This window comes from Embiotoca jacksoni, unplaced genomic scaffold, assembly GCF_022577435.1.
Source record: "Embiotoca jacksoni isolate LCO1_2020_lvr unplaced genomic scaffold, fEmbJac1.0.p SCAF_17, whole genome shotgun sequence".
Taxonomy (NCBI): Eukaryota; Metazoa; Chordata; class Actinopteri; family Embiotocidae; genus Embiotoca; species Embiotoca jacksoni.
The window spans coordinates 9,148,504-9,172,495 of NW_027185307.1; the positions used below are offsets into that span (position 1 = coordinate 9,148,504).

The 23,992-nt window shown below is 40.3% G+C and overlaps 2 protein-coding genes across 4 annotated transcripts; one reads left to right on the plus strand and one right to left on the minus strand.

Moving 5' to 3' along the window:
• On the minus strand, positions 1-15,703 carry mak (male germ cell-associated kinase). Of its 2 annotated transcripts, XM_069151509.1 has the most exons (16): positions 15,575-15,703; positions 11,929-12,287; positions 10,574-10,628; positions 9,594-9,715; positions 8,877-8,956; positions 7,304-7,436; positions 6,998-7,169; positions 6,233-6,400; positions 5,072-5,320; positions 4,661-4,866; positions 4,283-4,422; positions 3,990-4,136; positions 2,355-2,429; positions 1,435-1,554; positions 1,040-1,138; positions 1-817 (listed from the first exon to the last, which is right to left on the minus strand). In XM_069151509.1, exons 2-16 carry the CDS (start codon positions 12,030-12,032, stop codon positions 657-659), a joined length of 2,031 nt encoding a protein of 676 aa, XP_069007610.1. In that variant the 5' UTR covers positions 12,033-12,287; positions 15,575-15,703; the 3' UTR covers positions 1-656. The 2 variants fall into 2 exon arrangements, with proteins under 2 accessions (XP_069007610.1, XP_069007611.1); XM_069151510.1 differs by lacking the exons at positions 8,877-8,956; positions 9,594-9,715; positions 10,574-10,628; positions 11,929-12,287; positions 15,575-15,703 and adding an exon at positions 8,234-8,290.
• plcxd2 (phosphatidylinositol-specific phospholipase C, X domain containing 2) lies at positions 15,195-23,862 on the plus strand. Of its 2 annotated transcripts, XM_069151512.1 has the most exons (8): positions 15,195-15,767; positions 16,203-16,339; positions 16,486-16,605; positions 17,325-17,378; positions 17,496-17,651; positions 18,699-18,809; positions 20,122-20,252; positions 21,555-23,862. In XM_069151512.1, exons 1-8 carry the CDS (start codon positions 15,665-15,667, stop codon positions 21,712-21,714), a joined length of 972 nt encoding a protein of 323 aa, XP_069007613.1. In that variant the 5' UTR covers positions 15,195-15,664; the 3' UTR covers positions 21,715-23,862. The 2 variants fall into 2 exon arrangements, with proteins under 2 accessions (XP_069007613.1, XP_069007614.1); XM_069151513.1 differs by lacking the exon at positions 16,203-16,339.
• Positions 23,863-23,992: the final 130 nt, after the last annotated feature.

Below are 23,992 nucleotides of genomic sequence, written 5' to 3' on the forward strand. Positions count from 1 at the left end.
TTCATACATTTATTTGTATAAAATCATTACAAAATGTTCCATTTATTTGTTGCATAATACAAAGAGGTTTGCAGTTGCCTGACAATATGCAGAGTGATTTGTATCTGTAGCCACTAAAGATCTGGTTATGCATCATGGTGAATTAAAGCAGAGAAAATATAACAGTGCAGGAATCGCTAACAAAAAGACGGTTTCCAATTTGTCGTGGGTAGTGAAACAATACTCGACAATAAAAACTAGTAAAAAAAAAAAAAAAAAGGTGGAACACTATTCTACATTTAAATTCTATTTAAAATACCCGAGCACTAACAGTAGAATTGGCTCACTGGATCCTTCGGGAACACAGTGGGATTGTCTTGCAGAGAGTACCAGTCTTTGTTCAGCATCATGGCAACCATCATCTCCATAACAGAGATTCCACGCTCATACACTTGATCCTACTTGTATGAACATGAAAAATGACTTCACAAAGAATGTAAGAGGTGTCGAACCCATCTTCAATGTCATTCAGGAAGCATATGGACCGATATATTTCCAAGAGTTTTGAGTTTTAATGTGGGTAAAGCGCCACTCTGGATTAATTTTCTCAGCAGAAGATACGTACCAATAAGACACGCAGCCCAACAAGGAGAACTTGTTGCATCTGCTGCCTCGAACTACCGATTTCCTCCGTACTTGGATGTCCAGTCGACCCTGCCGTGGACCGGCTGCACAGCAGGAGCTCTCGTCAGGACATTTCCAGAGGTTTTCCCCAATGCCGAGTAGCTGCTCCCCTTCATCTGAATCCTGTCTGTCCTCCTCCTCCAGCCCTCGTAATCTAGAGGAGCATGACAGCAAGTTCATTTCTCCAACTCCAATATACAGTATAGCTATACAGTGAGACAAGTGTCTGTCTTAATTAACAGACTCTATATGTAATGCACAATAGCATCAAAAGTAGAAAATCAATAAAAACCAAAGCTTTTGTCTTTTAAAGATATAATGATTTAAGCAAAAAAGAAAATAGAAACTAACAGCAACTATTAGAAAAAGACAATACCTTCACTAGTTTCACTCAATGAGGAGTTGGATATGGGCTTGAGCTTTGCAGATTTTGACTTTTCTTTTTTATTATCAGGAGAAGAGGAAGAAAGATTGACTGAAAGAGTCAAGAAAGAGGAGAAATACAGTTGAAGTGAGTGACTGTTTGGAAGGAAATATTGTAAGTGAAACAATGGAAACCGGAGAGATGAGAGTACAGGCTGATCATACGTGAGAAAAAAATATAGTTACAGACTACAGAAACTTGATTAAGATAGGAGGAGCAGAGCAAACACTTGAATCAAATAAGTGTGGCAAGATAGAAGTTTAAAAAAAAAAAAATTTTTAAGCAGTTACCTTGTTAACTATCAGAAATCATTTTGTTGGCTGTGTGCAGGTGAAATGAGTCCTTACTTGGGTGCTGGCCCGCCAAAGGAGCAAGCTGGATTCTCTGTCCCACTGAGCCGACCTCTTTCTTCTGAAATGAAGGGATGTAACCACCGGAGAGGTTGTACTTGGTGCTTACGAAGTTCCCTGGAAGGAAAGAAGGACATAGTTCAAACGTCTGCACTCTTTTTTCTGCGTATTTTACAATTACATTCGCCAGGTATCCACCCAGCACAGGTTCCCAGTCAGCATCATATTAGATAAAATAGCATTCAGCATTTAAAATCACGAAAAGACATACAAATGAAGGAAGCTACAGTAAATTGCTTTACTGACACTTAAGTATTTGTGTGAACATGTGTGAAGTAGCTGCTGCATATGCAAACGCTACAGAGAGCAAGTGTAGTCATTCAACTTTTCAAGCAACGCCGGCGAGCTGCTTAACCGGCAGTCAGACATGGTCATCAGTACAATTACATTACATTATTACATTTCATTTCATTTAGCTGACGCTTTTATCCAAAGCGACTTACAATAAGTGCATTTCAACCATGAGGGTACAAAACCCAGAACAACAAGAATCAATCAACAATTAGTGAAATGCCCCATTGTTTCCTTGTGAAGATGTGGTGTAATTTACCTTCTATATAACAACTGGAGCTCTTAGTTCCCAGGTTAAACTGTGTATTTGCACCTTTGTCTCCTGCAGAGCTTTTAGCAGCAGCTTTCTTTCACATGTTAAGCTGCTGTTTGAATGCCTGAAGCTTGTTGCATCAGCCACCACGCTGATTGTTGGTTTATCTCATTTTACCCTGCAGCCGTTCTACGTACTACAACTATAAATGTTCTATATAATAAGGAAGCCCGAGATATCTAAATCTGTACCATTGCTTCCAACTTGAAAAATACAGCAAATCAGTGAAGGTGAAGTCATCTCATTTCGATACCTTTGGAGAGATCAATTTTCTCCAGTATTCTTTCTTTAACAACAGCTTTCTCCGGTGGGCTCTCCACAGACTCCTCTAATCGCACAGCAAGTAAAAAGTAGAGTTGGAGGAAATGTGCATGCAATCAGAGGGAAAACAGAACAACAACACGGGTTAAAAACCAAAAATACTTTTCAGCACTAAATGAAATATTAGATTCATAAGTAATAGGGGAGAACTATTAAAACAAACATTGCTAAGTAAGTGCTGAGAGGTGGGACAAATGAGAGGGGGGAGGGGGCAGTTGAGGGCCATTTAAGGAACACTTGATCTAACACCGACAGTCTTGATCTCATGAATAAGCAATGAAGAGGTGAAAGAAAGAGACAGGAGAGCAGAGAGGAGACAGAAGAGCACAAGGAGGGGACCCATATTGTGTGTCTGTCTACATGACAAATGATTTATAGATGTCTCATATCATGAAAGCCGATGACACTTCGGGCTCACCCCCAGCACCCGTAACTACTGATCAGGAGACATTAGCTGCATCATTAGCATTTAGAGCCTTTGTGTCACATGGAGGACATATTATGTAACACAGACAGTCGCCAGGTTTCCACTGCAAATGTAACGGTGTAGTCGTTTCTTTATCTGATCTGCTGACTGAGCAGGTTCTTTGCCTAATTTTGCTGCCAAAACGCAAAACCTGATGCGTTAGCTCAGTCACAGATAATAACAAAGATTGTTATTTTTTGCTGGAAGACGGTCTGTTTTCCTTTGGACGGTGCAAGTGTGCATACTTTATGTTACCCAAACTGGATCAAATGTGCTATTGCAAACATTTTCATTCAGGTGAGGGGTCAAATAAACTCTGAACTCACTAAACTAAACCATTAAGACACCAAAAATGGTAACTTTAACAGACATAATGGATTAAAACACAATCATGGGTGTAATGCTGCTGGAACTATGCTGAGCCACCTTTTTTCTCCAAGTAAAGAAATCAAAATGTTCTCAGTTCTCATGAGCCAGTAAAAATGCATTGACATGTTTTAACTGCTTGAAGGTCATCTCTAAAGTATATGTCATGCAAGAGAGCTAATAAAAACAAAGATTTGGTCAGAGATGGAATATTGACATTTAAGGTGTATTGATTGATTCGCGACGTCACCTTAAAGCAACATTTTGATCCACGAGCTTTTGGTTAAAGTTCCTGTATTCATTCAAAGTTAAAAGCCGTCTAGTGTTTTAGAGTTCAGGTGAGTAATTAAGAACAACCATTTAGATTTTGCAGGATTATATTGTTGACCTTATCAAATAAAGAAATATTAAAATGTTGTTAACTTTTGTATATAAACTTGCCACCTTAGAAACCGAGGTTACACATCAGAAACAGGAACTGAATGTCACAGTGCAGTGTGTACGCTTGTGTGTGTGTGTGTGTGTGTCACGGGTGTCCCGAATAACACTACACCCCCGTCTCTAACACAAGTCATTCAAGCACCTTCTCTATAATGTAATCTGCAAACTGTTGGGCTGCTTGTTAGGTATAATTTCTTTAACATGTCAATGAAATCTGGAAACCCGAGACCTCTCCACTGTACTCTGCGCCGTGCGCCTCTCAACACCTCTGCATTAAACATCTGCAGTCCTTACCCGCGTTGGCTCTGGTGACAGATAATCCTCCTCCGATAGGACCGAGTGGTTTATTTACAGTGTTTGAGGAGGTCTCCCACAGGTCCCGCAGCGTCATACCACTCAACTCCTTGTCTCCAGAGGACGACTGATTCTTGCCGATCAAGCCTTAAAACACCAGAAATACTACAATCAAGCCTTTCATCAGACTTCACAATAATGCAAGTTCGAGAAATGCAACAATGCTTCTATTTTTTTTTAAGTTGCAGTGACCCGTTTGCCACAATAAAGACGGCACTCCCGATTAGTCTTACCTGGTAAGTATCGTGACTGACTGAGATAGTGCTGCCGCGCTGCAGACCCTGGGAGATTGGAGTCCATTTGGCTGATTTTAACGTTGCTCGGTAACTTTGTAACTGTGCTGAAGGAATATAGAGGTTTCTGCTCCTTGGGCCTGAAAACACAATCCAAACACTTCAAATGTCTGTGCCTCCAAAGCACCTCATTTTTAAGTGCGTCACATTAGGTCTTGAATTAGAGTATGGCAGTTTTACAATTTATCATATTGTTAAATATTTGTGACAGAAAACGTTGCGTGTACATATATCATTGTCACATGCAGTAGTTTATAAAATGACAACATGCTTCACATCTCAGAAGCGTCCGTCCTCTTCAAACATTACAGCACTTACTGTGGGCAGTGCTCCTTTTGGCTCCTCTCCTCCTTTGCATTCCCCAGGCTGGGTTTCTTGGAGTTGGAGGCGGCTGTTTCCGATGGGTCCGATTCCTCCCAGCTGTCGGAGGTCTTGGCCACCGTCTGGCCCCAGCGACGACGACCGCTCTTCAGTGCTCCCATCCCGCCGCCAACACTGTTCTCGCTGCCCAGCGATGCCCGCTTCTGCAGACAAGACTACTGTCATGTTTGGATTTATAAAATCTGTCTTACTGATTTAACTGCTACTTTCTGCTACAGTCACTGTTATTAAACTCCGGATCCTTAAAGAGGACACAGTTAATCTGGCAAATCCATATAATCCGAAACCCTTTCATTATTTTACTTTATTAATCATGAAATAAGGCTCCGATTTCATAAACCTACTCACTGCATGGCTGAGGCCTCCTGATTTACTGTCAGCTTGAGGCAGCGGGATCTGCTGAAGAGGCTGGTGCTGCGGATTGTTTCTGGAAGAGGAGGTGGAGGCTTTGGACTCAGACTCGGCCTCACGGGGCTCAGTCTTGGACTCCGAGGCCTGTTTCTGGGCCAACGGCCTCATCTGGACCTTCTTCACCTCCTGGCTTTGAGGACGAGGCCCTAAGACTTGGCCTACCTGGAAGTAGGGATAACGCAAGGCCTGGCAAGGAAGAAGAATGAAACCAGATTGCTATTTTGTGTCTTCCAGCACAATGTCTTCAACATTATGTACTTGCATAACACTAGAGGAAAAGGATCAATGAATTAGATCACTATTCTCTCAAACCTGCAGGGATTTTTTTTTCTTAATGCACAAGATGTCCTGATAAATTCATCTGCAAACAACATCCATAGCAAAGACTTTATTCTATTCAATAATTCTTGAGGTTTGCTGTGTGAATCAGAAATGGTTTCTTAGATTAGATCAAATTAAATGTGCATCCTGACAGATCCAAAACACCTGGGAGCAGAAAATGGAAAAACATCATCAAACACTCTGTCAGGGTGTTTCCTACTAGAGGCCCACAGAGCAATTCACCCGTCTCAGTGGAGCATACATTACAACTAATGATATAACAGCCATTAATTGAGCATGACACATTTTGCAGGGACAGCAGGAACGAAGTATGGTTTAGACACTATTTAAACTGACTTGGATTAGGATGCTGACTCAGTCTCCGTATTGGCTCAGATAATCTGCATGTAATGGCAAATGTTTCACTGGGATGGAAACTTCCTTTCTGCGGACAGGTATGTCCTTTTGGGGTTAAGTATAAATATACTATAATAAGGTATAATCTGGTCCAGAAAAGCCAAAGTACTCTTCATGATGCACAAGTTATAAAACCTGGGGCACTCGCAGACACCCATTAACACCCAGCGTTCCCTCCTCCAAGTGCAGACTTTATTATCTCTAGACGTATAGACGGAGCTTGACATTCAATGTTATACTAATGCACATCAAATTCTTTCACTCCCGATGAAAAGTATTATGTATTGGTCAGACATGGTAAATAAAGCCTTGAGCTTTGACCCAACCTTAAGACTTTTTGTTGACTCTGGTCTTGCGTACCTGGACAGCAGTGGGCCTTTTTTTGGGGTCCCACTGCAGCAGGTCCTTCATCAGGGCAATAGCCTCGTTACTGGCATTAGGGATAAGGGTCTTCAGGTGAGTCGGCACGCATTGGGGGAAGCGAAAGTTCATAGCAGTTGCTAGTTGGTAGCCCTCCGGCCAATCAGTCTAAGGGAAGAGACGATCAAATGATTTCATCAGTTTATGTTCATTAATCAGGAGTTTACACATCGAGACATGTATATTTTAGTTTTGAAGTTTACATTTAAAATATATCATAACCATAGTTATATATAAAAACAATCGAGCCTGTAAGTGAATATTGTTTCAGTAAAAAAAAGCCCATAATAAACCCCAAATCTCACAACCTATTCACGCATGGTGAATGTAAAGATCACATCTGTGGCAATAAATGTTACAGACTCATTTCCTGATCAGGTGATACAAAAAAAGGCTTTCTGTTGAGGAAAGAGTTAACAGTGATGTATCTGGAAAGCTTTTGTGATGAAGTGGCATCCTGTTCTGGATGAAGCACACTTCAGCTGCTTTACACCATAGAAACAACAACACTGCTCCTATTTATTCTTATATGAAAAAAAAAAAAAAAAAAAAAAGTAATCACTTACTCACAAATACATTATTTATTTTTCTTTAAGAATGTTATTTCAATTAATATAAGCACCTAATCAGATTAGAGTATTGACGATTAAACACCTGAACTGAGGTCGAGGTTTTCCCACCTCTCTCCATTCACTCTCTTCTCACCTTTTTGACAGTTCCCAGGACTTGGCAAATCTTAAAGATCTCATCCACTTCACTGTTCCCGGGGAAAAGAGGTCTGAGTGTGTAAAGTTCAGCCATGATGCAGCCCACAGCCCACAGGTCAATAGGAGAGCTGTAGGTGGATGATCTGAGCAGGACCTCTGGAGCTCGGTACCTTGATGGAAATCATATGAAGCACTTCAATAAAGTCAATTTCTTCCCCTCTATTGTGTGGTTTAGCAGACTGAAAGTGATGCTTTAAGCATTCTTCTTCTAATTGTAGATGTGCATGATAGAAAGTCCTCTCACCATCTAGTTGAAACATAGTCGGTGTAAGGAGGTTTGGAGCGGATCTCTCTGGCCAGTCCAAAATCGGCTATTTTGACCAGCTCTGGACCCATGCACAACAGATTCTCTGGCTTCATGTCTCGATGGAAGAAACCTGCACAAAGATTTATGTTGAGCTTTTAATGGACTCCTCAGATTAAAATCATACATAAATACACTGCACCAGTATCTCTCATGAACCACAAACACCGTGTATAATTCAGACAGAACTGCTGATGAATATATTTATCTTCCCTGCAGCAGTGATGGGTCGGTGCGTTCAAGGACAAAGTTTTTCACGTCAACACGTTCATTATTTACAGCAGGGCCAAAGTCCTTGAGTGTACAGTGATTCAGCTGGCACACATTGGCAGTGCAATTTGCAGTCACATTAAATATTAAAATTGTTTGTAAAATGTCGAAGACTACGGTAGTGCAGATCACAAGATATAAAAAGGATTTTTTTCTGATGAAAAGTTTTTGCACAAGGAGAATTGTTAGTGGAACAATGCCATGAAATCTAAATTCGTTGTACCCGAGAAAACAGCTTAGCTTGCATCATGCAGAAAACATTTGCTTCATCACTCTCAAGTAAAACAAAAGTAAATTTCTCTTGATAAAGCAAGTATAGGAGCTACAATGTTTGATGTCATGAACAAATCAATTTTGGACCAGGTCTCTATAACAATATATAAAAAAAAAAAAAAAAAAAAAAAAAAAAAAAAATACATCAACATCCCTAGTAGCCATTAAAGGATAAAACAAACATATCTGCATGTGCAATATGTTACCATTGGCGTACCGGAGGGTCACACTGACACGACTTTTTACAATATCACGTCCACCCACACTAGCATGCTAAAGGTTACGCTACATTTTGAACGAGTAAATAATGACAGAAAAGCCTCTTACCATGCTTATGTACAAAAACCAACCCAGAAAGCACTTGGAACATGATGTTCCTAAGTTCATTCTCTGAGAACATCTTATTCTCTCTAACAACACATGGAAGAGATAGAGAGGGAAGGAAGGAGGGATAAAAGAGAAATCAAAGAAAAGTGTTAAGAGTCGAGAAGATTTCATGCATTTTAGATGTGTGGAAGCCGGGGCCATGAATACCGAGTGTGTATAACCGAGAATCTATGAGCAACCTTTTTTTTTTTTTTTTTTTAATCTATCCTTTAGTGATGTAGTTTCTTTTGATCAAACATAACCTTGACTGATTAAATTAACTCTGCGTCAGACAATTTGCGTGCTTTTTAGATAACAAGGCATCCATACATCCAGTCATTAAACAGTAGTAAAGCAGACCAGAGAGTTAGACAAGTGTTAAAACAAGGCAGTAATGGAGGGTTCACATATTACAAGAATTTGATACATAACCAATTGAGTCATTCTGATATTTGATTGAAATATTTCACGCATTATGGCTTTACAGTTTGCTTGTGGAATTCTGATCTTGAATAATGAATTTACTTTGAGACTGTAAGTGTTCAGTGAATCTTGTAGTATGAAACCACTCTCATACGTCATGAAGGAAACACGGGACACCTACCATGTTTGTGAATAAACGACAGGCCTTGTAAAATCTGAAAGCTTATGTTTCTTATCACTGATTCTGGGAACAATTTTTTTCTGTAAACATAGAATCGATATCATTCTCATGAGCCAACTAATAAAAACAATAAAAGCATTACATAAACAGCATTCGGTTCATCTTTGCACACATAAGCTAACTTGTAAAAATGTGCTGAAAAAATGTAGAATATAAAATAAAAAATTATGTTTAACCGCTCGTCAAAACATTGTTGTCAAACAGAAAAAAATAGCAGACAGGTGGGGGAAGCTGCCAAACCCCAGGTGTAGGTTTCACGTGTACACACCTGGGGTTTCCAAACGAGCAAAAACATCAGGGGCTCCCACCAGAGAGGGTGTTGAGTCTGGCAGCAGCTGTTTGCAAAAGGAAGCCTAATGCAGTGGCCGTGCAAACTTTTGAGAGCATGGTGATGTGACAGAAATACCAAATTTTCCACGAGGAAAGAATTGGATCCCAACAGATTTTTCAAATTGCATCACAAACCCTTACTAGTGTGCAAAAAATAAAATTCATGAAATCTTTTGGTGACATGTTGACCACGATGGGCATGTAATCCAGTGGGGGCTGACTTGCATTTCAGAATTCCATGTTATGATACTGGTATAAGACGACACCACTGTGTTTTACAACGTGTGCAAACTTTGGTCGTATGAATTACGGCATTTCTCTTCTTACCTGTCCTTCATAAGCTGGTAGAGGTTCTCTTTCATGTACTCAAAGACAAAGTAGAGGTGATCGTTCTCTCTGATAACCTCTTTTAGTTTCACCACATTGGCATGGTTCAGCTTCTTCAGTGACTGGAGGGACATGTGATTGGGAAGGGAAGAAACATTTGATTCACGTAATGCAATAACATGTATGTTAACGTAATACAGATATCAGAATAGTTAATATAGGAACTGGTAAAGTAGTTATGTAGAAGGGTCATTGTAAAGTGCATTATTATGACATTTTTGTTAAATATGAATTGTTGTGCAAATGATTGTAATTAACAATCTTTGGTGTATTTTATGCCACCATTGTAGTTTAAGCCTGATTATAGTTTAATAATACCCCTTATTAAAAACGAGGGCCTTTTATTGGCTCTGGTTTTTGGCTTTGCCATTTAATCCATAATGTTTATGTCAATAGATTCACATTAAGTGGTCAGTTGAACATTGGACCTGGAGACAAACAGTGGGTGGCGCCAAGTCTCCACTCAAGTGACATTAACCCACAGCAGAAGAAGGTGAGACAACATGACGCCATGAAAAGAGCATCAGTTAAACGACAAATGGTGGAACATTATGTGGAAATGATGAAAAAAAAACAAAAAAAACAAAAAAAACCGTGACATTTGTCTTATTTTAATCCAGATGTTTCAATACACATCAATGTATTTTGACCATTATGCAAAATAATGACATTATGCTCAAATAATTTACGTTAAGGCCTTCATGTAGAGCATGAATGAAGTTCCCTTCCTGGTCCTCATTTCAGTGTGTTATATTTGAAAACCTGCAAGCACACACAGGATGTTTTTTGGACAATTGTGACTGTCAATAGCATCCAAAGAGGTGTAGTATTATTGTCTAAATCAAACACACAAAACCATTTTCCCCTCATGGATGTTGCCATTTACTGGGAGTATTGCTGCAAACAATAAGTATCCTTACCTTCACCTCTCGTAGGTTCATACATTCCTCCCATGAATAAAACTTCCTCTTCATCCTATAAAACAAATGGAAAAAAACAATGAGGAAAAAAATAAGTCAGATATGCATAGAGTTTGTGTTAAAGGAATGGAAGATATCATGATTGCATAAATTATAACCTATACACAATATGGTTACTGTCTTCACAAAATTCCTTCGTGGGCCTCCATCAATAATTCAGCTCTTTTGACGCGGCTCCAATTTCAGCTCATATCAGTACAGGAGGAAAAGCTGCAAAAGCCGTAGATTGTCAAATTATAGAAACTGTTATTTTAAACTATGATTCAACGGTTTGATTTCTCTCTACTTGAATTAAGTCAAAATAAAAGCACACCTGAACTCAGCTGATGGTATAATGTGTCCGTTTTATTGTAGTTGTGTGTTCCTATGTATGTCAAGATAACACATCAGCTGGTATACGCTTATCTTCTCTAATCAACGTTACCGCTAACTCCCTCTGGAATTACGTAAGAGTTGCAGAATGTGCAGATATCTTTTTCTCCTCGCTGGGCACCAGCCAGTTTCAGTCATCTCTTTTCACAGTGTCAGCAACCTGACACACCCCCCCTCTACTTTCACTCCCTTTCACCGTCACCACATGTATTGTCTTGCATGGTAACCAAATGATCAACCAGTGGACAAGTCTCCGCGGTTTCTCATCTATTATTGAGCACTGCTGCCATGTTGCTGAGACAAAGCACTGGAAGCTAGTTTGTTTGCCCTGGTGATGGCAGGAAACTTGAATGAGTCAGATTATCCGAGACATAAGTTTCATAAGTGCATGTGCAAGTAAAGCCGTTTAGTGTGGCAGCAAATAATGGTGAGAAAAAAGTTGTGCCTCAAAGTTATTGATAGAAAATCTTGATCACACGAAGAGGAGGAGAGAATATGAGGTGAGAATAGTCAAATTTACATTCAGGTATTAATATAATAATTTGACTTTATGCATGCAAAATCTGAAATATATTTGGATGTAAAAATAGAAACACAAACACTTTATATACATTAGATTTAGCACTATGTTTTACAGATTGAGCAGGTTGAGCAATAATGTCAGATTTAAAGATCAGAATATTTTTTAATTTGACTTCTTGCAATCGATAATGTGAGGCTATTTCAGAGATTAATGTTCAATACTGCTCAAAGCTATTTAATGTGTAATACGGTTGCATGTCATGACAACGTCAAACTATATCATAGTATTACGCTGATTATAAGAAGTTTAAGACCACGATATTGGTTCTATATCAACATGTTGTAAAGTCTAACAAGGAGAGATGATAGTTCAACTTTTAACAAACGATCAACATCCTCACCTCTTGATAGCTACGAGTTCTCCAGACTCGTTGCTTCTCCCCATCAGCACGCTGCCGTAGGTGCCATCACCCAGCTGCCTCAGGGTGGTGTAGCGATTCATCATCTCTCAAGACGATTTCATCCGCTTCTTATCTTTCCTTACGTGTGCGATGAGTTGATTGATTCATTGATCAAATGTCTTCTCCCGTGTTCTTCCGCCGAAGTAATGCTCAGTCTTTGTATCACCAGCCTCTTCTCCAGAACTTGTTCTTCCCCAGACGGAAGGAGCTTCAGGTGGCCAATGTGTCACGATGTCCAGCGATTCTGAGAGTTCACAGCTCATCTTGCAGTGACTGGTCCATTGTTAGAAAGGCCGGGTCTAGTCAAGAAACACAAAGAAATGAAATATGGTCAACAGCGGACATGCCAATAGAGTACAATCTCAAAAATCTCCACGAGACAGGATTCCTAAGAGAAATGAGGACAAAGCGATGCTCGGACCACTTCTTATCTGTTCCTTAGTGAGGAGGCTCAGGTGTGTGTCACAGTAGTACGGAAGGAGGATCCAACGTGAACACCTGAGGGAGATGACACAGACAGCCCTAAAGCAGATTAGGCCAACAGCAGGGATGTAAATAGGATGTTCCATCACCGTCATGCTTACCGGCATCCACTACCTTTCCGAGCACCCTGCCTGGCAAGAGGATTTGAATGACGCTATAGGGAATACTGATCACGATGTTATGTTGTATGTTCGGCAAAATAAACCTTGTTTTTCCACAATTACAGCGACAAATACGAGTAAATAAACACTTATCATACTTGGATGAAATTTCGAAAGAAAAAAATTGATTAAAAACTGGACCATATCCACACACGTATTCTAATATCCAGAACTTGGAGAATATGGTTTGTGAGTAGTTTCCCGGAAACTTTTTAAGCAGATTCTCTGTTTGCTTGGATGACTCATGTTTGATTGTCTTCAAATGAAGACCTACGGTGAGCGCACAACGTTGGTGAAAAACGAGCCAGAACTTAAACATAAATTATGGGCCAAAACAATCAGGATAACATTGCTTTTCGCAGATATTCATATGCGACAAGGGCTCCATAATCAATTTTACTGGGATATAATTCCTTTGTCTGTTTGACTTTTCCTCAAGGAATGTTTACTCATACTATTACGAGATATTATTGCTACATTATAAAGACAAGATTGTGACTAAAATGTGGCAAGAATTACTAACGTATTACTTGCTAATTATTTTTTTTCGTTTCTATCGGCTCAAAAAGAAACAAGTGGTGCTAGTTTATAAGCATTTACCAAATGTGCAACCAAAGGATTTGACCGAAAAAAATAATCTCACGTAATACGAGTAAAGAAGTGTCGAGGAAAATATTGTATTTCTTGGATTAACGATGGTTAACAGATATATTGGTTGCAAATAATAATGAAATGCAAATAAACATTTTAAGCAATATAAGCCACATCATTTTGAGCATTAGGGAGTAGGGATTTGTTTTCCATCTGTAAACTATTTTAATGAAACTTTAGCGAAGCTGTGTGAGCGAGCAGAACTCGCCTCGGAGTACTGACCTGCTGTATGCAGGTTAAAGGAAATGCAGTTGCAGGCAAGCCAAGGGCAACTAAACAAAAGGAGAGTGATGTTATTTCTTTGGGACCAGGGAAAAAAAAGACCAGGTTTATCTCTAAACCCCCCAGAAATTAACAAAACGTAAATGTTTAAAGATTTGCCATGCCTTCTGCACACTGCATTTACATTCATCTTTTGATTTTTCCACTGCAAAACAGAAATGCTTTCTATAAACAACACTTGATGTCCAAGTCTCACTAACTAAGACGAGAAGATAAGTAAAGAGGCCGGCCAGCCGATTGCTGGTCTGCACTCAGCTTTCACAGATGGCAATCTGTTGTGGAGGGATTTAAAGGGAATTAAGATATATCCAGGCCACATGACATTAGGAAGCTATTCAAGGTCAATTATATTGAAAACACACGTGGACACTAAGTGGAGAGGAAATAGAGTAAATTACATTTAATCAAGACTGATTACTTGATCCTATAAACTACTATAAATAACTGAGCTGTCAAACACTTTCAACCACAGCAGGCCATCAATAAAACAAAACATTAGTCCTACTCTTACAAAAAATAACAGGTTTTTGATGGACGTTAAAATAAGCATAGTAGTTTATCAGAACAAAACCGGAGATGACATTTGTTGTTGACAGCTTTGTCAGCTCAGTTCCTCAACTTCTTTGAACAGGACTATTTCGCGCTGTTTTCTTCTTTCTCTCAGTTTTAAACTCACCATTTAGAGTTGTTGTTCCTTTCCTCGTCCGTTGTTTGGGCGTACTGATAGCTCCAGATTAAATAGTCGTAGTATCCCGTCTAAACTGAGCTCTTACGGTAAGGTGTGTGTGTGTGTGTGTGTGTGTGTGTGTGTGTGCGCGTGACTTCTCCCCATGGAAACGTACACACAAACGCGACGCTTGTTCAGCTGCCAGGCGACAACTGCCGCAATGCTTTGTGGGGGATGTAGTCCTTGGAGAAGTGTTCGTTTCGGAAATTAAAAAAAGGTCGACATTAATGTAATTAGTTTGAAGTTTGGGTTCCCAGTGGACACTATTTTGAGTATTACTACAATATTACAACCCCAAACATGACAAAATTAATAATAAATAAATGTGATCTTTTTTTTTTCTTGTTTTTTATATAAACGCCACGCAAATTATTTAGCCTGCTACTTTAGACCCAAACACAGCTGCTTAAAACGGAAAGGTGTCTGCCAAAGTAGGCATGCTTCGCTCTTCCAGAGCATTAACAACACAAGAAAACGAGAGACGCTCTTTTACCTCAACCAACCTCTCTGAGCAGTAGCAGTTCGTCCAATGCACCAACAGATGGCGCTAATGAAAAGCTGATGAGCCACAAATACATCTTCTATTGGCTTAAAATGTTAAATAACTATTTAAATATTCTTATTTGTATTTGTAGACCAATAGCTTTGACATTCCTAATACATCACATGACCAACCGATCCAATTAAAATCTGCTAATTTAAGAATAAAATAGATTAGATAAAGAATGCGACACCAGAACACAGACAGAGGTTTTGATGTAAAAGTATTTGAGTTAATTACGTCATCCACCATCAGCTTGGCGGCCTCGGATAAAATGGTCCAGATGAGCTGATTAATGATTTATAGGCTTCATTTTATCAGGCAACACGTCAGAATTTGCTGACTCTGGACCAACAGACAATCCAACCAATGCACGCACCTCACATTTCTCTGTGTGTATAAGGGGGTGATCTTTGTACACACACACACACACACACACACGAAGCGCTCCGGTTCAGGTTAAACCAAGAAGCAGAGAAGGGGCGAGAAGGTAACAAGTGGAATTGCACTCTAAGAGGATTATCGCGGTCGTTAGCTCCCCGCTGGCCTTGTCAGGATGCCCGGTGTGCCGGTTGGAATTGGCCAACAACGCACCGCGACGCCATGTAATGGCCTTCCGAAAATCGGGTGTGGAAACGGGTCCCACTTGAACTGATGCCTTTGTTAGTGCGTTTTGTTTACGTAGAGTTGTTTTTACTGAAATAATTGTGACATTCCAAGATGACCCGCGGTAGATTTTACCTGTTGGGAGCGCACCGGAATCCGTCACCCGGACTGAATTTGTACCAGAGAGCGGTTTCCTGAGGTGGTTGTTGGCCGGCAGTTCTTGACATGAAGACGAGACCTGCTGGGATTGGCAATGTCAACGCCGACTGGATGGGTTCGCTCCCGTCCAAACTCAGTGCCATGCCCCTCAAACACCTCGCCGTGCCAGGTGAGCCAGCTGCGCATAAAGAGGTTTGGTTTCCCCAGAACACTTTGGCAGGATGACAACAAAGCTGCAAGCCTGATAGGGGTGTGATTGTGATACAAGCAAGCTGTACATGATTTTAAAAATAGTTTACAATGGAGAAAACAGTTGGTTCGCTTGCCTCTTCCAGGTGAACGCGTGAATCTTACGGAGTGCACCTGAAAAAGGACAAAACGAATAATGATTGTGCATTATGGTCAAATGTCCATAGCCAACTTCATAAGAACAACAATGTGGACTCCTTCAGAACTGAATGTTGACTGCAAATGCAGAAATATTGGTTCTTCCTTCAGGCGTTCCTCCCAAGTCTCATTTCCATTCTTTGGTTTTGTCTGAATGTCTGTTTTTCCTGTTCGGTTTAAATTTCACATCAGCAGCAGCTGTCGCTCTTTCTTTCAGGGTCTCATGATTCTTTCACTTTCTGGGTGGATGTACATGCGCCAGTGGGCCCCGATCAGAAGGTTTTTGTCCAGTATCTGGCCACCATGTTCAGCGTCTTAGCCAAGAAAGTCATGGTGAAGTGGTCCATGACACAGGTACTGCTCTCAAATCACTGCAGTCCACTAAGCCAGCCGTGTGGGGAGCCGGGTGACATATATCGGGCAGATTATTAGAAAGTCTGTTTAACAGGTTTTTTTTCAGCCAGCTGTGATATATGATGTGCTGCAATCGGTGTTCCCAGAACCTGAATTTTGTGGAGCAGTTGGATGCAGGAATTCGCTACTTTGATCTCAGGGTTTCCGCGAAACCAGGCGAGCCTGGACATGAACTCTATTTCATTCATGGCCTCTTTGGACACAAGGTGAGTGGAAGAGGAAACAATTATTGGCATTTTTTAAAAAAAGATGTCATTGTGACTACTGTGCCGGTCTCCCTTTTCTTACTTGTGTTTTATAATTTACTGTATTACTTTATTTAATTTTGTAAACTGTCACAGGCGGGTATTTCCCTCAGCATTGAATATTATTGGGTTTGTAAATCTATATTAAAATAGCATTTGAACCGAGTTAAACATTTTGCCAGCTAGTCTGCCTCTCATTTTGGATGAAAAGTGAATAGCTTCATCTACTATCGTGCTCTGTTTTAATGCTGTTAGTGCAGCAGACGACCTTGAACGGGGTTCAAAGGTTACAGCATGATTTATCCCTCTTCTAAAAATAGGTGTTTCTGACATGTGCCTGCTCCGTGTGTGACACACAGCTTTGACTGTGTCATGAGATGAACTCATGACCACAAAATAGAACATAAATACAGCTTGGCTGATGGCAGGGACAGCAACATTTAACACCATTATGAGTTTGCAATTATTTAAATTTGTGCAGTTGGTACTTGACTCCATTATTGTTTATTTTATGATGCAATGTGGCAGTACTTTCCATTTCACTAGTCCACAAGGCATTCAAGTGGAGCTTTGGAGCTCTAAAATTATGACTAAGACCAGCCCTGTCCTTTTTGAATTTGTATAAAGACTGAGAGACCTGAACTGATCTTTAACCCTCCAGTCTGCTTTTTCCCCTAAAGGTGAGGGACGGCCTGTTACAAGTCAACTCTTTCCTGAGCAGACACAGGAATGAGGTAAGAAGCATATTAAATAGTATGAAATATATATATATATTTTTTTAAATCAAACAAAATATAAAATACTTTAATGTGTTGCTAATTTAGACAACTAACAGGTTAAATTTAATTTAGGTAGTACTTCTGGACTTCAACCATCACTATGCGATGGAGGCGGAGCACCATGTGTACCTCATTAACATGCTCCAGGAAGTGTTTGGCAGCAAGCTGTGCAACAACTGTGCAGTGGAGGGCGTCACTCTGGATTACCTCTGGGAGAAGAAATACCAGGTGAGATCAGAAGGCAGCAGTGAAACACTTCCAACATATTTTTCTCACCACCCGAATCTTCCCGTCGCAGGAATGAAAGGATCTCTATTGATTGTGCCTTTGCATGCGAGTGAATGCATGAGAACATACCGTCTGCTGCATATATACATATACACGCAAAAGGTGTGTGCGAGTAGCGGATGGTTCACTTAACCTCTGTGCTCAGGTAATCCCTGCCATCTGTGACTCTCAAGGAATTAGTTGTGAGCATCATCCCATTAACACTTGTCCCACCATCCAACCCAATACGTTCAGAGAATTCAGCCTTAAGCCGTCTCCGTTTCTCTTTTGATCTTTCATACATTTTTCTTTCTTATACTTACCTCCTGCTAAACACCACCTGTCTCTGACAAACTTTAAATCTGCCATAATTTGTATTCCTCTCACACACACACACACACACATCTAATTTTGTGCTTCACCCTACATTTGGCTTCCTTTTACTGTACAGATACATGAAGATGAGAGCTCACCAGCTAACCAGGAACACACTCGTCTGCCTGCATCTGTGTATTCGGGCTCCTCGTCTTAGGTGTGAATACTATGGACATTCAGATTCTATCATTCCTGTTCTCATGACCCTAATCTGCAACTGGCTTAGTTGGTGAAGGAGAGAGAGTGTAGAGCAGACAGAGGAGACGAGCAGAGTAGAAGAGGAGGTGCAGTTAGCAGCGGCAGAGGGCAGCCTTCCTCCTCACTTCATCACCGTTAGAGACACTTTAACCCTACCTATTCTCATAGTCTTTTTTTTTTTATGATTAAGTGTCTATAATGTAAAACTAAAACATTTCCACTTAGACAACAGGGTAAATATGTGCAGATATGACTGTAAATGCTAGGTTATGCGTGATTGTCCTTTAAAATTTGGATCAGGCGTTACATTGTGTCATGTTCCTTGTTTTTAAATGTACATTTTGGGGTATTTTATATTTCCAACTGTTAAGTCGAGCACAAAATTGACCTGCAAGTCTTTCAAACTCACCATATTTCGTTTTCTTCTCTCCACAGGTGATCGTGTTCTACCATCATCCGTCAGCCCGGGGCATCCCCGTCATGTGGCCTGGCAACAAGATCCCTGCACCCTGGGCAAACACAACTGAACCCAACAAGCTTACACAGGTCCGAAATCCACATTTACCCTTTTAATATGCGTAAGAATCAAGTCCTCATACATATTGTAGGAGCTAAATCTATTACCTCAAGCTGCTGAGACTACTACTGATGGACAGCTCTGCTCGCCTTCACAGGTAAATAGAACTCAAAATAGAGCTTAAAAGGTTAATCTTCCCTTTCTTACTCTGACCGACGCAAATAATCTCCTCCCATGTTGGTAAATGGTAAAAGATCAGGAAGGATTCTCACCTTTGGAAGATCTTTTATCTTCTTCCATTTTAGCGTCTACAGAAGCAGCGTTCAGCGATTATGGCGGATAATTGCTGATTGCTGCGGACTTTTTCAGAGCAGACATTTGGACTTGTGATTGTGGGGAAAACACAGGTGGAATTAATGATGGCTCAGTTCAATTAAGTGTCCACAGTAAGCCATGACAGTGAACCTGCACGCACCTAAGCAGGACCTCCCCTAAGCGAAATGCAGCCATCATTAATATACATGCGCCTTTCCTACAAAAGGACAAGTGAAAATATCTGCAGTGAAAAAGGTCTATTGGTGATGCATGGACAGTTTGGGAGTCCACCCAACATGGTCCAGACTCCGGTGTGAGGCGTTGCTCCTCTGCTCAACCTTCCTCCAACCCTTGAATTGAATCCATGGAGTGACCTGTCTGAGGAGCTCCGCTCCTGTTTGTTGTTACCATGAATTAATAGTTACTGGGCGTTTTACTTCGACTGCAGAGTGACAATCAAGATTTTATTGTTTGCACAGTGGATAAACGTTTCCAACGATGAGTCCACACAGCCTACAGCGCGACATACAAAATTTTGGCGCCAAAATCCCTTAGCACTTCCGGGTTTAAGCACATGACAACAATAGTGCCCTTCCTATCTGTACCTGAGCTCCAGGTATTAGCACAGCGACGCCTAGTGTACACATAGTGAACAGTTGGATGATGGTTACTCCAGCTCCGTATTCGGCTCCTAGATAGAGGCTGCATTTTTTCAAGTTCTTCGAGGGAAAATCAAATATACGAAGTTTATTTAGCATTATTTTGTAGGTTCAAGCTAAAAAAAAAAAAAAAAAAAGAGGAAGCGACCCCTTATTTTTTCCATATCCATCTCCAAAGTTGTCATCATGTTCACCTATCCTCTTCATTTCTTCCTTCCCTTTTTTTTTTGCCTCCTTATCCCCAAAGCTTCTTATCCACTAACCTCAACAAAAAACAATGCCGCATTCTTTGCATTATTTGACCACATTCCTCACACTAAAGAGCTCTTTAGATAAGATTTTCTCTATTTAACTCTCCCCCGTCTAGTTCCTGGAAACAACACTGAAGGAAAGAGCCAAGCAGGGGTCCTTCCATGTGTCCCAGGCCATCCTCACACCCAGGGTTAACACTGTGGCCAAGGGCCTGCTGTGGGGGCTCCGGAAGTACCTGGTGGAGAGGTCAGTGACTGGGTTTGGGTGAGCCACAGTGAGTGACGACTTGTGAAGCATTAAAACACATTTGTTGGTTATAACGTGTAGCCTGTTTTAAAATAACAGAGGACTTCTCTTGTTTGCAGGGATCACGTTTAAATGTTAAGAAATCTTTTCGTCCTCTTTACTGCTCAGCTTCATTTATGTAATTTAGTTTAAGGCCAGTAGAGGGCAGTACAGTAAACGCTGGTAATGTAGTGCATCGGGCAAAGATGATTGTTGGTTTTGTACAAAGAAAAAAGGGGGGGGGGGGACAATAATCAAAACCACTGGAAGAAATGCTTTAATTACCAGTTATGATTAACTTAAACCACAGTTTATAAAACAATGTTAAGTAATAAGAACAAAACTATGTATTAGTGTTTTGTCTACTTAAACAACATATACTGTATATCAATATCCTTTTTAAAACCTTTTTCTGCATGTATCTTTATTTCTGGCTTATCTGTTGCAATAATGGTTTATTTTCACTAAGGATCAGGTGTAAACCCAATCCAAATTGACAGTGTCAAATAGAAACACATTTTATAACTCAGATTAGAGATTTTACCTTTCCTAAGCAAGGGCTGAATCTGGCTCCGTGAGCCCAAGATTTAAATGGAAATTACAGTGGAAATCCTGACTTAAGGTCATGCCACCAATGCCATGGTATAAAACTCCTGAACGGACACTCCGGCGAGACAGGAGGTGGCCTAATTTTTCACTTCCGAGGAAATGGGATTGTTTATCACTGCTGGATAAACATTCTGGCTTCCTGGTTTTGTTCTGCTGGTGGCTGCAGCAGAATGGAGACTTTAAGGGTGTTCGAAGTGATACAGCGACAGTATGGGTGTGGGTGTGTTGGTCTGTATGCCAAGAACCACAACAGACCGTGTTTGAATGCAGAGCAGTGATTCTGAGACAATAGTGGCAACCGAATCTCTCACTGACAGACAGACACAAGCATCACTGTCTTCAACTTAGTTTTTTCCATCAGGTCTACTCTGTCCCACATAGTGACACATCAAAAAAAAAAAAAATACAACATCAGTTTTTAATGAAACTTGATGGACAGACAGATAACCATTCAGCCAACAACTGATTGGACTTTGGCAATGTTTGGGCCATAACTATAAAGCCCACAGAGACAGAAATGTGACACTAGGTAGTGTGATTGCAAGGTCAGGCAATCAGTTTATATTCAAATTCAAATGGCAGGATGTTCGATGTGACTCAAATCGGTCTAACTGTTTGCCTTCTCATACAAACTTCCTTCTTTTGTGGCTCTAGAAACCTGCCAACCATCATATCCTGGGTTGAGGCTCAGAGACCAGGGGTGGACGGAGTCAACATCATCACCTCAGACTTTGTGGATCTCACTGACTTTGCAAATATTGTCATCAAACTAAATAACCTGCTGCTGTCGGAGCAGGACCACAAACCAAGATGACACATGTTTTTCACAACAGGACAAAGGTGTGCTGACCCTCAGTGTGGTGGTGGTGGTTAGAAATCTGATTTGTCCACCTCTTTTGGATGACGTTACCTTCATAATTATGTATTACATTTCATTAATGACACTAATAATATATTTTTGTAATTGTTCGTAAACAGCTCTTCCTTAAGCTGATAGCACTTCACGGTCTTACTCTTAACATTAACATATCCAGGGATACTGTATGAGCCAGGACCCTCCGACATACAGCTTTTCAACCTTCCGGGAACTTATCAGCCAACTTCTGTTCACAATTTTGGTTGTAGCTGACTCTCATCTCCATGAACAGTCCAAAAGAGGAAAAGAGAAAACTAGGCAGGCACAGCGTTTTTTTTTGTGGTTTTTTTTTATTTTTACAATCTTCTTAAGATAAATCAATTCCTGTCACACCACAGCTCCTTTTCCAAAATTTCCAGTTGGGGGAAAACAGGAAACATCACATTTCTACTTTTAGATTAGACTGACACACAGGTCACTGGATGTAAAGCTACTGTATCTGTTACCTTGATGATTATATAACTCAGGAATTCAACTTTTCAAATTTAACATCTAAAGTGCATCAGTGACAGTTTTGGACTTTTATTTCCAGCTTTTGATATTTCAGTTGTTGCTTTTTTATTTTTTTTATTTTCAAAGGTTCTGATCACATTTTGCTGTTTTTCAATTATTGCAAGAGCGAGAATCACATGCTAAATGCTGTATGTAGGTATTTTAGGCATCAGCATTTGCATTTACATTTTGTATCTGGATGAAAGGATTGGGACAAATTTAAGGGGTACCAAAACATTTTATTCAAATAAAACTAAGTCTATGAAAGAAAATGTTCAATAAGATGGCAATGAAAATTGTTTATATTGTATTTCAGCCAATGTAAAATTTGCAAGTGAGCTAAGGTTGGCTTTTTAAATGTCTCCTTAGTGTTTTTCCAATAATGAAACGAATGAACAGGCTGCAGTTTTTCTGGATATTTTTGTTTCTATGTTAAGAAAAGTAATTCATTGCAAAGGTGGAGCCCACTGTGCCAACGCTGTCTCACCACTAATGGCACTTAACAAGAGATTCCGACAGTGGCACCTATAGGTGGAATTGCAGAGGGGAAAGCCAAAAATGTATGGAACTTGTGCACCTAGACAAATACACAGCTATAAATGTTTATGTTAATTGTATTTTTGCTTGGAATTTTTCACTTCCACTATTTAGAGACACGGAAATAGAAAGTCTGTAATTAAAGGTAAGTTGAAATGCATAAAAAAATCCATACACAGTATGTCACATCAGCATTTGGTTGAATACACCAGAACATGTGTACCTGAATTGAAATCACGATGAAAAAAATGGCCAAGTGTTCAAGTCTGAAATGTTTTGCATGTGTGTCTTGCATGTGTAGATCTGCATCAGTATGTGTGTGTGTGGGTGTGTGGGTGGGTGTGTGTGCGCATGCAGTGACAGTCGCTCTGCATTCTTGTGGTCTGGGTCGGGAAAGAGAGGAGGAGAGCGAGACAGCCTAGCAGGGAAAGTGATTCACATAGCACAGAGGAAATGAGGGAAAGACAGACTTCAAAGAAAAAATGAAGAAAGATGACAAACTCCAGCTGTGTAGTCAATGACCAACAAATGAAAGACAAAAAGGGCAGACTGAGATAAGTTCAGTAGGAATCATTGAGTGGATGAGGTAAGAGAGATTTATCAGAGCAGCTGCTTCTTCCACCATCATCAGCATCCTCTAATAAAATGTTTTCATAACAATTTACCCCTCTTTTTACACCCTCTGACTAACTTGTGTGAAATTGCCTGTTCTGTCCAGGCCACATTGTTGACACGGTTGAGTGTGGTCACCAAGCACCACGAGGTCCACTCAGACACAAGTGCAGGCACTTTAATTGTGGAGTAATTACACATACCAAGGCAGGCAAGTGGGAGAGCAGCAGCTCGGACTGAGAGCATTCCTCTGTTGTTTGGATTGGTCCTCTCCTTTATTTTCTCCCTCTCTCTCTCCCTCTGTTTGTCCCTAACTTCACTGTATCCCAGTTGGCTTCCCAGGTTTCAAAGGAGAAACAACTCAAGCATGATCATTCAGATGTGAATGAAGTCCGAAAGAAATTAAACTGCTTTTGTCTCTGTTTGCATTTGTTTTTCCAATTGAGATTCAGTTATTCTGAAAGTGGTGCAAACATTGACACCAACCAACCAAACTAGTTTTGCTCCTGTTGGGCAAGACAGTCATAGTAGAACT